The sequence below is a fragment of the Saimiri boliviensis genome, chromosome 4 (assembly GCF_048565385.1).
Source record: "Saimiri boliviensis isolate mSaiBol1 chromosome 4, mSaiBol1.pri, whole genome shotgun sequence".
In the NCBI taxonomy this organism is placed as follows: domain Eukaryota; kingdom Metazoa; phylum Chordata; class Mammalia; order Primates; family Cebidae; genus Saimiri; species Saimiri boliviensis.
Window position 1 is genome coordinate 78,167,970 of NC_133452.1, and position 16,154 is coordinate 78,184,123.

Below are 16,154 nucleotides of genomic sequence, written 5' to 3' on the forward strand. Positions count from 1 at the left end.
AGAATGTTTACCTGCTCTTCTGAGATGGCTCCCAAGAGATGCGCTCATGTTGTACTTTGTGATATGTGAAAAATCAAACTGCTAGTACATGCATTCTTAATGTAGGCAATAACACCTCCAAAGGGGGCAAAAACTGAAGAGAAATAAAATCTTACCCTTTTTCATATAAAGCACAAGTATCCATACAATACATAAATAAATATACAGTGTATCTGAGGTATTCAAGCTTTGAGGAGGAGCATCAAGATGTCTAAAAAGACTCCTTGAAAGAATAATGAAAAAAAAAAAAAGGTGGAGAAACACTATTCTAGAATATAGCAAATACCACTAAAGGCAGAAGAGAATAATGGAAACTCAATTACAAACCTGAAGCCTGTCCTAGCTCTTCACTTTCCACTTAAGCCAATAAACCACCTTTATTAAGCCATTTTGTGTTTGATTTCTTGTTACTTATAACAAAAGTCATATTAACTGACAAAATATGGAACATTTGTCTGACATATATATGCCCCAGAACATTAAAGTGGAAATACTTTAGTCCCAGTTTCTGCTAAGCCTCCATGAAAATGGGTCCCAGATATCCCTACATCCAAAATGAGCCAAATAAAATCAGAATCTCATTTAGAACAAGCAAAGAGGTGGTGGGAAATGTATTTTGAAACTCTTGTCCTCTCATCCCCTGGAGAGTATAAAAGGGACAAAAGTGAAGGCAGAGTTGAAAGTTAGAGTAGTTATTAGGGTGCTGACATGAGGGAGAGTGGTGGAGGATGCTCAAACTCAGAGGGACTTCAGGGAATTTACCTAATTAGTTTTGATATGTATTTGGAAATTTGTAGAGGCGCATGGATTGGTGACTGAAGTTGACAAGAAATTGTGAGGTCAAGTTTCTATCCTTAATTCATGAAAGTTAAAGGAAACGCAAAGTCAAAATTGTGGTGAACTGAGATAGATTCAGCTCCCCTCCGTTATCCTCTGGATTTAAACTTTATTACTTAGGAGTATTGGGTTGCAAGTGACAAAAATACAACTTGGACCAGCTTACATAAAATGGCAATTTACTAGCTCACACATAACCAAATCACAGAATGTAAGTCATGGATTAGAACTTGGGAATGACTAAACCAAGAGACGTAAACACTGCTGAAATTTTCCCTCTATTATCGGAAGCTAGGAAAAAGGCATCAGGCAGACAAAAAAAAAAAAAAAAAAAAAAAGTAATCTGCAAGCAAGTTGGACAAAAATTGATTTTAGACTAGCATCAACATCATAAGTCTAAATCAGTGGATAAAACATAGAAGCAGAAGTATGGGGTACAAGATATTCAAAATGATGTAATCAATTCACTTTGAAATGCATCTAACAAAATGGTAGATGGATGTAAGTACGGATGGATGGAGAGCTGCACATACGCCTATTACCATAAAGCAAGTATAGTAAATCTTGGTGGTGGGTACATAGGTGTTCATTATAACATTCTTTCAACCTTTCTGTATATTTGACATTTTTGTAACAAAATTTTGGAAAAAATCAAGCAGAACTGCATCATGGCTGTAGTAATTAGCCCTTTATTAAGATTCCAATCCAAAACTGAAAGTACAGGAAACATATCTTACGTTCCAGGGAAAGGGAGGACTGACAAAACCTATTGATTTGTACAGAATATATAAGTGTTTACTGAATTCCCACTTGGCAGCATCCACTGTACTAGGATTAAGATGTTAAAGGGAAATCAGATATGGACCTGCAGAGTTATAGCAGAAGGTAAGAAGTGACCATCTTGGTTTGGAAATGCAAAAGGAGTGACAGGTGAAAATGACTGTTCCACTCAATAAATCTGCTTCTATTGGGTATGTGCACCACACATCATTTTACATGCCGATTTCTCCCTTGGACAACCAACTGGGCGATGGGTTCCCTAACTGATACAGAAAAGCACTCAGGAATATATTTGTGGTGAGTGACAATTTTTGAATTTGCTGTGGTATCTTGAAATTTAGGTGTTATATCTAAATAGAGGTGTCCAATAGGTACAGAATTCAGGAAAAATCTTGAGTATTGGGAGATTAGGAGTCATCATTATAAAAATGGTATGAGAAACAAAGATCTTACTTAAGATCATGCAAAGAGAGTATGTACAGTGAAAAGAAATTATTCTTTCTTTTTTTATCCACTCATCAAACTGTCATTGCAAGTCACTAGAACTATGATAAAAAGTGACAGAATGTTTCCCAGGAGTTGGTAACTTCTTGATGGTCAAATCCAATGACCTGTTTGCAATCCCAATTGTGTTTTAACATAATTCTTTTTAATACAGCATATACCTGGTTGGCTACTTCTTCATTGGAGAGCTTTCCCCTGGTGACATTCCAATTACTATTTTTCTCACTTCCCTCTTTCAGTCTCTAACTGAAAACTTATAATTTGACATTAGCATGAATCCATCCTTGATCTTTAAATCTTCATTTCTAACTCCAATTTTCCAGTTAGGCTTTATGTCAAACGGACTAAATAAAGTTCAACAGTTAGTTTAAAACCGAAACTTGTACTGATAGTACAACGTGGGCAATGCTGCCCGTTTTAGGAACAAAATTGATCCAGTTTCAGAGGACCATAATTGCTTTAACGTCCGAGCATATTTTCTCAAGCCCTGAAAATGGAGAGGTAAAAATTTGATTTTCAGGACGATTGTTGATGATTCATTTACCAATCTAAAGCAACAGTGCCCCGCACTCGTAATCCATAACTTGAGATGAACACGCCAAATTATCTTATCCACCTCCTCCATATAAAGTTTGTAACACCAAAATACTAACCTCTGTTCGTGAGCACTCAACCTCCACAGTTATTCATGTTGCATAAGCTGATTCGCTTTTTTAGAATCTCTCACAGTGTCAGGGAGGAGCTCAAAGTAACAGGTGCAACTGCTTCCTTCCATATCCCACACTGCGGAAAAATACATTTCGTAAGCCGTCTTAAAGAAACAGGACTAGTTTTGGGCTGAAACTTAAAAGGTAAGCTTCGTCACAAAAACACAGTTCAACACCATCCTGCCTGTCCGCAGGCGGCTAAAAGGAGAGGAAGTGAGGCCAAAACATATTTCACGCAGCAGAGACGAAACGCCAGGTTTTATCTTTCCCGCTGGTCCTTACAGGACCAACCGTACTGATCTTCCGTCATGTTCCGCGCCACTTCCGCTCGCGCACTTTAATTACGTTAGGCGTCAGCTCTCGCGTTATCATCCGGTTGCTGGGGCCCTGTAATAAAGGTCTCGCGAAATTTGTTCTAGAGGTCCAAACTTGCTTCTTAGCTTACTCCACCCCACCCACAACGTGTCCCTCCTTTTCTTTCCAAGTCACAAAATTTTCCCCTCCCCTCTCCTCCCCCAGAGTTTACGGCCCGCCTCCTGTTTCCAGCCCGGAACCGGAAGTGTAGTGGGCGGGGCCCGGCAGCGGAAAACGCAGCGGAGCCAGAGCCGGGACACGGCTGTGGCCGCTGCCCCTATACCCGCCACGGACCGACGGGTGGTAGGAGTGCGCGGCTCCAGGCTGAAGGTCGGTCCGGAGGCGGGTGGGCGCGGGTCTCACCCGGACTGTCCGGGCGGCACCGTTCCCGGGCCCCCCGGGCGCCGCGAGGGATCATGTCTACAGCCTCAGCCGCCTCCTCCTCCTCCTCGTCTTCGGCCGGTGAGATGATCGAAGCCCCTTCTCAGGTCCTCAACTTTGAAGAGATAGACTACAAGGAGATCGAGGTGGAAGAGGTGAGCGAGGCCCGGCATGTAGACGCCGGTCCCGGCCCGCCCCGACCCCGCCTTTGCCTGTGCCTCAGAGGTCCTGCCTCTGAAGGTGCGTTCCCGACCCCTCTAATTCGCGGGACCCTGCGGAGTCCACCCGGGAGACCCCACATCCCTCAGTGACGCGGGAGTGGGAGTTACTTTCTAAGCTCAAGTGTTCGGGAGTAGCTTTTTTTCCCCCTCACTTGGGCACTCTTGATTTTGGACTTGATATGCCGGTGATAAACAGGAGAATGAACTGGTGAGATATTGTGGTCCACCAGTTCTCGTATCTGTAATTAGTAGTTTCAGCGAAGATCGTAGCCAGGTGTTCTGGAGTTTCAGTTCGCTGGCCGTAATGTTCTTAATGGTCAAAGACTGTGCGATGTTCGACTTCTACCTCAGTGCCTGGCATGTAGGGGTGCTCAGCAAATGGTTGTTAAATTATTAGATCATCAAGTCTAATAAAGTGTTTCCCTTAGCACCGAATGGTTCTCAATTTCTCCAATTTAAATGCTCGGCTTTCAGTTGGGTTAATGTAGGTAAATTTCACCATAAGTAACATAGACTGGTTTACGATCAAAATATGTTTCAAGTAGCATACTCTGAAGAGATAACGAATGTACAGTGACAATCAGAATATTAACATTAGACTAGAAATCACTATCAGAAAATCCATATCCTCTCTTTATTCTGCAGTAATTTATTTTAGAACCAGTTATTTCAATGTGACTTTAAAGCATTGCTTCTTTTCAATTTAACAGGGGTAAATTGGGTTCTAATGACTATAAAATTTAGAAAAGTAAAAACTGCGTATATATATTTTAAAGACACTTTAGAATTTGTTAAAACTTTGGTTTAAAATACCAGCTCTTACCTTTTATGTGCCTTTTTTTTTTACATTTTTAAGCACTTTGCATTTTATAAACCATGAAAATCCTAGTGAAATACTATAGATTGCCAACAAGTTGTGTCTACTTTAAAATTGTAAAATTATTTTTAAGTATCAGCAAGTTCAAAGTAGTGAGATAACGTTCAACAAATAAATTTTTTTCCTCTGCATGTTTCGGAAGAGTAGTAGATTACCGAATTATATGTGTTTTTATCACACAAAGTAACTTTAGAGATCATTGAGAACATCCTTATTTTACAAGATAATATGATGGGAAGAGCAAGGTCTTTGGAGTTAGAGGAAAGTTCAGTGTATCAGATATGCCATTTATTAGCTGTGTGATTTGGGGCAAGTTTCCCAACCCCTTTAAATTTTAGCTTACTGTAAGAAAGAGATTATAAATTCTGTTTGATTTTATCCGCATAACAGATCCTAGTCTTAGATATTATAAGCAAAACACCTACCACAGGGCCTGGCACGTATTAGGAAACCTAGTTCCAGAGAGGAAATGTGACCTGCTTTAAGGTCAGATGGCTAAAAGAAGACCTGAAAAGGGAGAAATGTTTTTAGTGTTTTTTTTTTTTTTTTTTTTTTTTTTTTACGTTTAAAAAAAAACGTAAAAAAAGGCTATGATAAATTCCTTTTCCAGAAGTGGATAGCTGATCCAGCTTTCATGGCTAATATTCTTTTTTAAGAATAAAAATTCAGTGAGTCAGTATACAAGAATTGCAGTTTTTAAATAAGTGTTTGCATCTGCTCTGTGGTGAATTGCTATGCTTGTAGACTACAGATTGTTATATAATAATAACTTGTGCTTTATGGTCTACTAAATGCTTTCACAAACTTACTTCATTTGGTTCTTAAAACCTTAGTTTCCGTTTGCTACTTTCTAAGGCTTTTTACATTCTTGATTCATGGAAAAACAAGTTACTAAGCAGGTAGTTATCATTTTGATGCTTTTCCCCTTAAGCTGTTTGGCTTCTTGTTAGGTTTGTGTGTTTCCAAGACCCTTCTCTCAGTTTAGATAATGTTTCAACCTTTGTTTGTATGTGGGTGTGTGTGTGTATGTAGGACATTTCTAAGGAGTAGGTTTTTGATTATAGATGAAAATTTTTTTCTAATGGTAGGCAGTTATTTGGGTTTTTTATTTCATTCCTTTTCGTTTTTAATACTCCGTTCATTTTTGCATAGAAGGTTGAATTTGGACCTTTCTGATATTGCTTTACATAATTTCCATCATCTTCATTTGCACACATTATAGCAATGTTATACAATCCAGGGTGAACCATAGACACTTATTAGCTCTTTGTCAACTTAGATTACACTTCCAGTAAAATTGTGAGTAAAATAACAGAGGAAGATAGCCAGAAACAAAAACTATTTTATGTTGCTTTCAGTATTTTATATTGTATGAGAAGATTACCTTCTTAATTAAGAAAATCATATTTTGTATTTCTCAATATAATTGAATTGTATTATATCAATATAACTAGAAAGTTAAAAAAAAAAAAAAAAACTCAACCACAGGCTAAATATGCAGTCATTTAGTTGATACGTATTTCTAAGACATGAGCTGATCTTGCATTTCTAATATTGTAACTCAGTAGTATTAGTTGGCACTTCTTAGATTCAATTCTGCTATCAAATTAGGTAAGGTCTCAGCTCAGAAATTTGCCTAGGTACTTTTTTAAAGTCATTTAGTTTTTACTATCTAGATCTGGCTATAGAGAGTGTTGGAATAAAACATCAAGGAATGTTATACAGGGTGGTATAATTGAAAGTGTTCTGGACTGAAAATTAGAAAATTTAAATGCTGTACGGATTCTACCATAATATATTTTTGTAACTTTGATCAAGTCACCACATTTTTCTGGGCCTGTGGTTACCTATGTAAAATGAGGGATTGAACAAGATCATTTAAGGTCTTTTCCAGTTCTAAAATGAAAACACATTCATCATTTCCAGTATTTAACTGTTTTCTAAAGTAAGCTTAGAATTTCTTTAAAGACAGTTATCATGGTCTCCTATAGCATTTAGTTGGTGACCAACTAATCCTGGGTTGACAGGACAAATGATATCCCAGTTTACACATATTGACAGGGAGTCAAGTTTGACTTGCCAGAAGCCACATGCCTAAGTAAATGGTAAAGCTGAGGACTGAATTTGAGATTTCTCACTTGTGAGTCAGTTGCCCTTTCCACTGGATTTACAATGTCACTGCAGTGCTGTCTGAAGTACTCTATAACCAAACCTAATATGGGAAAGGGGAAACAAAATACTGATTTCCTTTTTAGTGTAGTTGGTCCTGAGTATTTAATGAACATTCTCATCTGTACCTAATACTCTGAGGTACTATAAAAGATGAATAGGGCCTGGCATAGTGGCTCACACCAGTAATCCCAGCACTTTGGAGGGCCAATGTGGGCAGATCACTTGATGTCAGAAGTTCAAGACCAGCCTGGCCAACACAGAGAAACACCGTCACTACTAAAAATGCAAAAATTATCTGGGTGTGGTGGCACACGCCTGTAATCCCAGCTACTCGGGTGGCTGAGGCATGAGAATCGTTTGAACCCAGAAGCTAAAGATTACAGTGAGCTGAGATCATGCCACTGCACTCTAGCCTAGACAACAGAGTGAGACTGTCTCAAAAGAAAAAAAAAAGAATCCTAGGATTATCTCCTTAAAATGTCTTAGTATAAGACTGGAGTAACACAGAACAGTGAACTACTGACCACAAATTTAAAACTGTGAATATAGTGTAAATTGAACACTTAAGCCATAATTTGAAAAATAGAGTTAATCACAGAAGTTTCCACTGAGTAGGGACAAGTTTTAAACTAGGTTTTGAATAAAGTGACCATCATGGGTTGGGAAAGTCACTAAGATGAATTTTGTTTGCAGTTGTTCCTCTGCCTGAAGTGCTGTTTCCCTAGAACTTCAGATGGCTGACTCCTCACCAATCAAGTCCCACCTCAAATGTTATTAATTAGAGAAGCATTCCCTGAGCAACCTAGATCTTTGTTCTTTCTATTATCTTTCATGGTACTTAACAGTAACTGAAATTATGTCTCTCCTTCAGCAAAATGTAAGGTGCCTTATTCACTTTTGTAAACTTAATGCCTGGGACCTAGAAGGTTCTCTGTATTTTTTCATGAAATATGAATATTATCACAGCATAATCATGAGAATTAAATGCCCATTTTGTTCTCTTATATTACATGTGATTAAACAGGAGCTAAGTTATGTGATTTGGCTAAGGCAGCACATTAGAAATGAGATCTGAGTCTTATTTAAATGTTGATTCCATTATAATTAGCAGATACTTTTGTTTAGCAGGGATAAAAGATGCTGTAAACGGCCAGATGCTGTGAGTAAGCCATGTATGGTAGGTCTTTACTACAGAGTGCTAAAAAGACCCTATTTACAATGGTTGCTTTTGAAAAGGGAGACTCATGAGGCTGACCTCAACTATAGTGTAGGAACAAGGCTACAGTATTATATGGACACATATAATTACTGCAGCATTTATATATATTCTTCAGCTTTGTTAAGGAAACGCACAAAGGTTTTCTTTTAAAAGCTAAAATATACTACAATAGAACTTCAACAGTTATGTATATTTTGTAGGATTAGGTTATAAATATATACGAAATTGGTATTAGAGAAAAACCTAATTTATAGTGGTATAAACAAACTGATTACATAGATTTTTAGTCATTATTTAATTATGGAGACCCAAAATAATCAATACATTCTTTCATGTGAAACTTAGTGACCACTGATTTCAGTAGAAATCTGGAATTTCTATAGTTAAGAGGTAGCTACAGAGACAATTTTTGTATTATGCGTGTGTAGCTTAAAAGATAACATGAGCATATTATTTGAAATAAAAGCCTAGTAAATGGGTAAGATGTATTGTGGCAGGTATTAAAAGACTGCATGAAAAATTCAGAAGAAAGTTCAATCAAAGCTTTACTTTTATGTTATCGAATCCATCTTGTCAGCAGATGGCAGTTCTACTCTGCCACAGTTTATTAATAGATATCGAAGTTCTGACATCATTGGAGGCTCCAAGTCCTAACTAATAAATGTATGATCTATGCTTGTTCTGTCATCTTCCACATTTCTAGCCAGACAATGGCTGCATCGCCAGGGGTCCATTCAGATAGTTCATAAAACAGGGCCAAACGAAACTGACAGCTATAGTCACTGAACTAAAAATAACGTGAATTGGGAAAAATTAAAAGAGTTATTAATAATAAATTAAAAGCACAAAGGCATCCATCCTTTTTCATTTAGTTAAGTTGGGTGTGTGTTTGGTTGTTTTCTTTAACCTGACACGTCTGAAGTAATGGAGTCATCTTACATCATAAAGAAATTAATTTGTAAAGGAATTACTTTCTTTAAAAATAGCACACGTACACACAAAACCTGATTTTGGTTTTTGTGCCTTTCAATAGTAATTGCATGGAAATATTCATTCTTCTATATTTTTTAAGAAATTAAATTTAAATCTACTTAATTGTATGAGACTAAAATTGTAGACTCAAAACGAAGAGGATTCAACCATAGGGGGAGAAATGTTTATCATAAAGTAATTATTCAAAAACATTTTGATTTCTTAGAAAACATTCATAAATTTAGAAGGAACTATTTCCAAATTCACCTCCCTTTTAAGACCAAAGTCCTTGTAGCATTCCTCCACTTTTTATAGATAAAGGATTATGAAGAATAAGTGAAATATTGATTTGTAGGTCACCATCTTAGTTGGATGTGTATAATCGGGGAGTTATTTGTAACCTGATACGTTCTCTTTTTTACCCTTTTGATGAAAGTTCAGCTTTGGGGAAAAAACAGTCAATTAAAACAATGTTGGGCCAGGTGTAGTGGCTCACACCTGTAATCCCAACACTTGGGGAGGCCAAGTTGAGAGATTGTATAAGGCCAGGAGTTTGAGACCAGTCTGGGCAACATAGTGAGACCCTGTCTCTATAAAAAAATTTTAAAAATGAAAAACCTTAATGTTAATTACAGTGTGTCAAATAAACTATATTTTTCAGAAAAGAATACAATCCAAAAAGCATGTTTGATTTGTGAGAAGTGTGGACTAGCAATTTGATAGTAAATAAAAAGTGGCTTTCTTTCTTTGTTTTATAACTTGAATATTAAGTTTTTTCGTTGTTTACCTCAGTTACCAGTATGTCTCAAGAGTAGTCATCTATGCCACTTTTTCTATTGATCTACCATATGTCAAGAAAAACATCAAATTTGCTTTCTGTAGTTTGTAACATTGGCTCACTCCTTATCTAATAATGTCATCTCCTTATGTGTTTTTAGGCTTGGCCTTTCAAGTCCAGTCTCATTATTATTACACATCTATCTGATCTTCACTATTTTATGTTCCTGATGAATACAATAAGTAAATTTGTTACCAAGATATTTGTATTTGAAACATCTTCTTAAGTATATATGATTTTTAAAATCTGTACACATGTAAGATTTTCTCCAGTCAGTGGAGTGCTGTTTTACATAGCCTGAGAGAGCTAAATTGCAGACAGTAATGAACTTTCTTAACCAGCATGTCCTGTTAGAGCTGGTATCCACATTTTTTTGTTTTGTTTTGTCTGTCTCCCACTGGTAAAAACAAAACACTCTCTATTTTGTATACTCACAGTTTTCAGTGTGTATATGTAAAATAGATGTTTTTCAATAATGGAAGATGAAAGAGTGATTAGCAAAGCTTAAGTTGTGGATCCATACTATCAATTGATCATGGCTCAAGTTGCAGTAAGTACTTTCTAAATAAAACCTTTCTAAAATGTGAGGATTGACTTAAGTAAAATGAGATAGTATCTGTAAATCTACCTAACTAAGGTCAGGTAAACTATAGTATGCACAAGTGAGGGACAGATAATGGAGTCAGTATTTGACATATTGAACTTAAAAAGCTTGTAGGACCCCTCAGTCTCAAAGGCAGTTTTAAATATATCTTGAGCTTGGGCAAAAGACCTGAATGGGAGAGATTTGAGAGTATGAAGCCATAAGATTAGAGAACAGATTCAGAAAGAAAAGGGCCAAGTACAGAACCCTGGAAAATATCAGCATCTAAGGTTTGGACAGAGGAAGAAACAATCAGTGAAGGAAGCTAAAATAGAACTCTTTCTTAAGCAGAGACAGGCGGAGAAGGGATTGTTGACAGCCATCTTTGGAGACTACCATGAGCCCTTTATACACAAGCCTTCTATTAACCCAACTTCAGTCTTTTTTCTTAAAGGAGATTAGGGCTTTTTAAAACCCCCTTCTAAACAGCTAAAAATTGATTTGAATATAATCTTTTGAAAAGTTGATTGTTGTTAGTTGTATCATACTTGCCTCCTTTGAGTAGCATTTTTCTCTGTACCAGGCACTGGACCAAGTCCTGTGTGTATCTGGCAGGCGTCTGTTTTGTTGGCACCATGGAACATATCTGAAAGCTGACTCTAATCTACTAATTCCATGATTCTTGAATAGGTAACTTCAGTTCTTGTAGCCTTGGTTTTCTTCTCTCTAAGGTGGGTTTATGGTGAAACTCAAACTCCATCATATTTGTAAGAAAGAGCTTTACAAGTTGTAATATATTGTTAAATATAAGGTTGCATTATCGTTATACAGATAATAAAATAGTATCTCTTTAAAACGTTATTTCTTGAAGAAAGGGATGAAAAGTAAGTTGGAATGCCCTGGGAAGCTTTTTTCAAGCTACATAGCACCTTCTACCACCTCTAATTCCCATTCAGACTTGCTCCCTTAGAGAGTTAATATCAGAGTGGGGGAGGGAGCGCAAAATATAGTATGAAACAACTTTACCAGTTGTATATATCATCTAATTATTCTATCTTCTACTCTTACGGATATATGTTTGTACTTTCTTTTTTGTTTAAAGCTCAAAACTCCTGTCTCTGACCAGGAGCAGTGGCTCATGCCTGTAATCCCAGTACTTTGGGAGGCCAGTGCGGGCAGATCTCTTGAGTTCAGGAGTTCAAGACCAGCCTGGGCAACATGGCAAAATCCTGTCTCTACTAAAAATACAAAAATTAGCCGGGTATGGTGGTGCATGCTTGTAATCCCAGCTACGTTTGCGTGAACTGAGGCAAGAGAATTGCTTGAAACAGAGAGGCAGAGGCTGCAGTGAGCCAAGATCATGCCACTGCACTCCAGCGTGAGTGACAGAGTGAGACCCTGTCTCAAAAAAACCTCCTGTTTCTATTTCTTACTTGTTTTTGAAAAGTTCAGAAATGTAACTGTTTTTCTGTAACTGCAATTATAAGTCATTCCTCTTTTCAACTCAATAAAGAAAAGCATTTAATCTTACCACAAGGATAATTTCAATGTAAAACTTATCTCTTTTAACTGTCTTTTTACTCAGAAAATTCAAGATAAATTCAGTTATTTCAAATTCAGTTATTTCAAAATTCAGTCTTTCCTCATGAGGATTTTCCTTTTTTCTTTCTCCTGCCCAAGATGACATCTGGGTGCTGTGGAAAGCTTCCATAAATAATATCAACAGCAAGGGGAGGGCCCTCTGGTCTGTGTGATGGCTTCCACTGAAATACCTTGCCTTATTATGTTGTTAGTGGATTGGCCTAATGCAGTCGTTTTCAAACATCGAAGCTACCTGGAGGGCTTGGTAAAACATGGATTGTTGGCCCTACCATCAGACTCAGTAATTCTGGGTTGCAGCCTGAGAATTTATATCTTACAAATTTTCAGGTGATGTTGATGCTTCTGAACCAGAGACCACACTTTTAGAGCCACTGGCATTAGAGCCACTGGCATATGTTTTCACTGTCCTTATATCTGCTTCCCTCCTGGAACATCGTTTCCTTTTGGCTTCTCTGATGCTCTCCTACTTTTCTTGCTCCAATATTGACTGTTACTTCCTATTTCTTGCCCATTCCTTCTCTTTTCTTGTGATCGAAATGTTGAACTGCTTCAAAGCTCAGTTCCTGGACCCCAATATCTCCATATTATTTTTGGTTACCTCTTCCAACTGACCATCTAGAAAAACTGACTGCATGCTACTGACTCCCAATATCTCTTTGCCTGACTTCTTCATAGATCCTCTCACTCAAGTTTCTACCTTCTTACCAGGTATCTCCTTTTGGATATCCAGTGGGCTTCTTAAACTTCATTTGACTAAAACCAAACTGAGTTATGAAAAACAAAATCCGTCATTCTTATCCCTCAGTAAACTCTTGTCCAGTCTAGGTGTTTTTCTTGATTCATTTCTTTTTCTCTCCACCTGTCCTGCCTGCATGCAGACCCTCAGCAAACCCTATTGACTCTACCTCTAAAACATGTCCCAGATCTGCCCAGTTTCTGCACTACCATTGACCTTGCCCTTGCAGCTATTATTGCTTCTTTGGGCTGCTGTAGTGGCTTCCTAATGGGTCTCTATTTATATATTCTAACTTTCCTACAATTCTTTCTTTAAGAGCTGTAATGATTTTGTTTAATGTGAATCACATAACATCCTTACTTCCTTGAATCGTTCTAGTTCCTTCACATTACACATAGACTGAATTTCAAACTCCTTTTCATGGTAGGAGAACAAGGATTTTGATTTGGTTTGTTCACTCCTATATCTTCAGTGCCTAGAATAGTGCATAGCCCTTAGATGGGGCTCACATATTAGAGTAAATAAGAGAGTGAGATTTTCCTTTTCCCTTAGGGCAGAGTTTTATATTAGTTGTTTCTTCTCCCTGATCTTTTGGTTGGTACCTTGTGTCATCCAAATATCAGATTAGTAACCTCTTTATATGGCCTTTTCAAGCTGCCCAGCCTGGAGCTGCCACTAGTCTCTTGGTCTTAGCATCCTAGTTTGTTGGTGTTCTATGTGGCCTTTTTTTTTTTTTTTTTTTTTGCAGCCTTTACCTCCTGGATTCAAGTGATTTTCTGCGTCAGCCTCCTGAGTAGCTGGGACTACAGGCACGCACCACCACACCCAGCTAATTTTTGTATTTTTAGTAGAAATGGGATTTCACCATATTGTCCAGGTTGGTCTCAAAACTCCTGACCTTGTGATCCATCTGCCTTGGCATCCCAAAAGGCTGGGATTACAGGCGTGAGCCACCACACCCAGTTGGCATTTTTTTAAAGTCTGATTTATTTCTTACTTATCTTTTGTTTGTGTAGCAATTGTCTTTTTTCCTTCTACCCTCCCTCCACATACACTAGAAAATACATTTGTATAGATCAGAGCCTTTGTCTTATTTCTTTCTGTATTTCTGATGTCCCAAACAGTAGCTGGATATAGTAGGCGCTAAGTAAATATTGGTTTAAGGAGTAAAGAAATGAAGTTCATCATTCTTTCAGCATCAGACTTCACTTGTATCCCTTGAAGCAGGCATCCCCAAACCTTTTACACAGGCGGCCAGTTCACTGTCCCTCAGACCGTTGGAGGGCCGCCACATACTGTGCTCCTCTCACTGACCACCAATGAAAGGGGTGCCCCTTCCTGAAGTGTGTGTTGGGGGCTGGATAAATGGCCTCAGGGGGCCGCATGCAGCCTGCGGGCTGCAGTTTGGGGATGCCTGCCTTGAAGGCAGAGACCTGACCCATTTCTCCCTCCTTGCTTGACCAGGCCTTCCCCTTGGCTTTCATTAATCCTCTGAAACCCAGCTGTGTTCTTCATTAAGTATTTAAGCTAGCTACCATTCCATGACCTCTGATGTAGGTCCCAACACTGCCCTATAGCAGCCTCCTTCCTGCAGTCAGAAGACTCCTTCATTCTGTTATCTTGCTTTTTGCTTCACAAGAGTTTTTCTGTATCCCTTACATGTTCTACTGGGGCTGAGGGAACCCAGGATAGGGCCTTCCTTGGTCTGTCTTCCTTGCCACAATCCTTACTCCTTTGAAGTTTCTGGTGTTTGCAGAGCACATTTTGTGACAATGCCTGCTCTTAGGGATCTAAGTGAGGAGTGAGGGGTATGAGTCTTTTTGTTCTTGAATCCCTACCCTAACCCTATCCTGAAAAGGGGAAGGGAGGAGTTAATTAGCCTTCATCATAGACTCCTACCTTTGGCTCTCTTCAGCTGATAAAAGTTTTTACGTACTATTATTTAATCTTAAATTTCTTCTCTACCTCACTTTCATTCCATGGAGGCAAGGGTCCATTCTTTATATTTTTTCTTCTCATCCCCAGTATATCTACCTTTATGCTATTTTTTAAAATGTGAAGTCATTTTTGATACATAGAAACTTAATTCCTTAAGTATTGACTGTGCTTTTAATCTCATTCCTTTGAATTCGCAGCAGTTATTATTTCTATCATATATTTCAGTTCAGTACAACCTTGGATATCTTAACCTTTATTATAATTTTAAATCTTGTCCCTGTACTGTGCATGTGAAATATCTTATGGCCCTAATAACAGTGGGGACTTTTTGAGCCCATGTTCTCATCTTACAGGAATGAGCCTGCTTTATATTTCAGGGTGTTCTAGAAAATTGCTTTCTTGAGCAAAAAGGAGAAAGTGTATCATGTCCTCATTTGGTCCCATTTTGTTCCCATGGTTTTAAGTTGAAAGCTCAGAATCATCTCTGCTCTCATCACTAGGTGGCACTTGTGAATCACAAATAGTCAAATTTTTATGCCAAACATGTGATTCACAAATAAAGATGATGTTTGGAATCCCTGCATGGACATTCCTCAGAATAGAAAAATGAAACAAGGGGATTCCTAGTAAGTATCAGTTGCTGTGATGTATTTATATAATATATGGTTGAAGAATAAATTACTTCATGATCATTTATTATTTAATAGTAATATCAATAGATAGTCTGGTCTCTATGTATATCTTCTTAGACTAATGTTAACACTAAGTTGAAATTTTTTTAGGACCTACTTGTTATTCATCTTAGTTTATTGTGAGAGAAATGAGCACTACAGGTCAGGTGCGGTGGCTGATGCCTATAATGCCAGTACTTTGGAAGGCTGAGGCAGAGGATTACTTGAGTCCAGGGATTCAGGACCAGCCTGGGCAACATAGTGGGGTCCCATCTCTACCCTCCCCCCTCAGAAAAAAAAGAAAAGAAATGAGTACTACAGCCCTTTTTACTGATTCATACCCAATTCCAAGCACTTACTGTTCTTTGAAGTATTTGAGGAAATACATGATTTTAACTTATGAACCCTATAGATATTCAAAACGGAAAATGTCAACACCTCCATTTTTCAGCACCTCCATTTTACTGTGAGAAAATAAAAACTCAAACTTGTCTACCATTAAGAGCTAATAGGTAGACAGAGCCCTACATTCAAACTTAAGTCTGTTGGATTTCAGAGCCTGGGTGTGCTCTTTCATTTATTCTAATGGTACCAGGTAGCCAGTATCTTTTATTCACAATAAAGTAACTGAATGGCAAGTACAAAATGTCTGATGAGAGTTGTGAAGGAGAACAAGAACCCAAATCACAGAACACTCAGTGCCCAGGGCTAGAAGTAAAATGG

General features: G+C 37.9%; 1 protein-coding gene and 1 long non-coding RNA gene across 3 annotated transcripts in view; one reads left to right on the plus strand and one right to left on the minus strand.

Annotated features, from left to right (window-relative positions):
- The window catches only part of LOC141584284 (uncharacterized), a 42,935-nt gene extending 39,600 nt beyond the window's left edge, over nucleotides 1–3,335 (minus strand). The window contains exon 1 of the long non-coding RNA XR_012517235.1: nucleotides 2,814–3,335. This is a non-coding gene — a long non-coding RNA (uncharacterized LOC141584284). The remainder of the gene's footprint in view (nucleotides 1–2,813) is intronic.
- Nucleotides 3,336–3,417: 82 nt separating this feature from the next.
- Nucleotides 3,418–16,154, plus strand: part of MAP3K7 (mitogen-activated protein kinase kinase kinase 7) — a 77,064-nt gene continuing 64,327 nt past the window's right edge. The window contains exon 1 of one of the 2 annotated variants that reach the window (XM_010333781.3): nucleotides 3,418–3,757. In XM_010333781.3, coding sequence (XP_010332083.1) covers nucleotides 3,638–3,757 — 120 coding nt within the window. In that variant the 5' untranslated portion in view covers nucleotides 3,418–3,637. The remainder of the gene's footprint in view (nucleotides 3,758–16,154) is intronic. The other variant, XM_010333782.3, reaches the window with a different exon arrangement.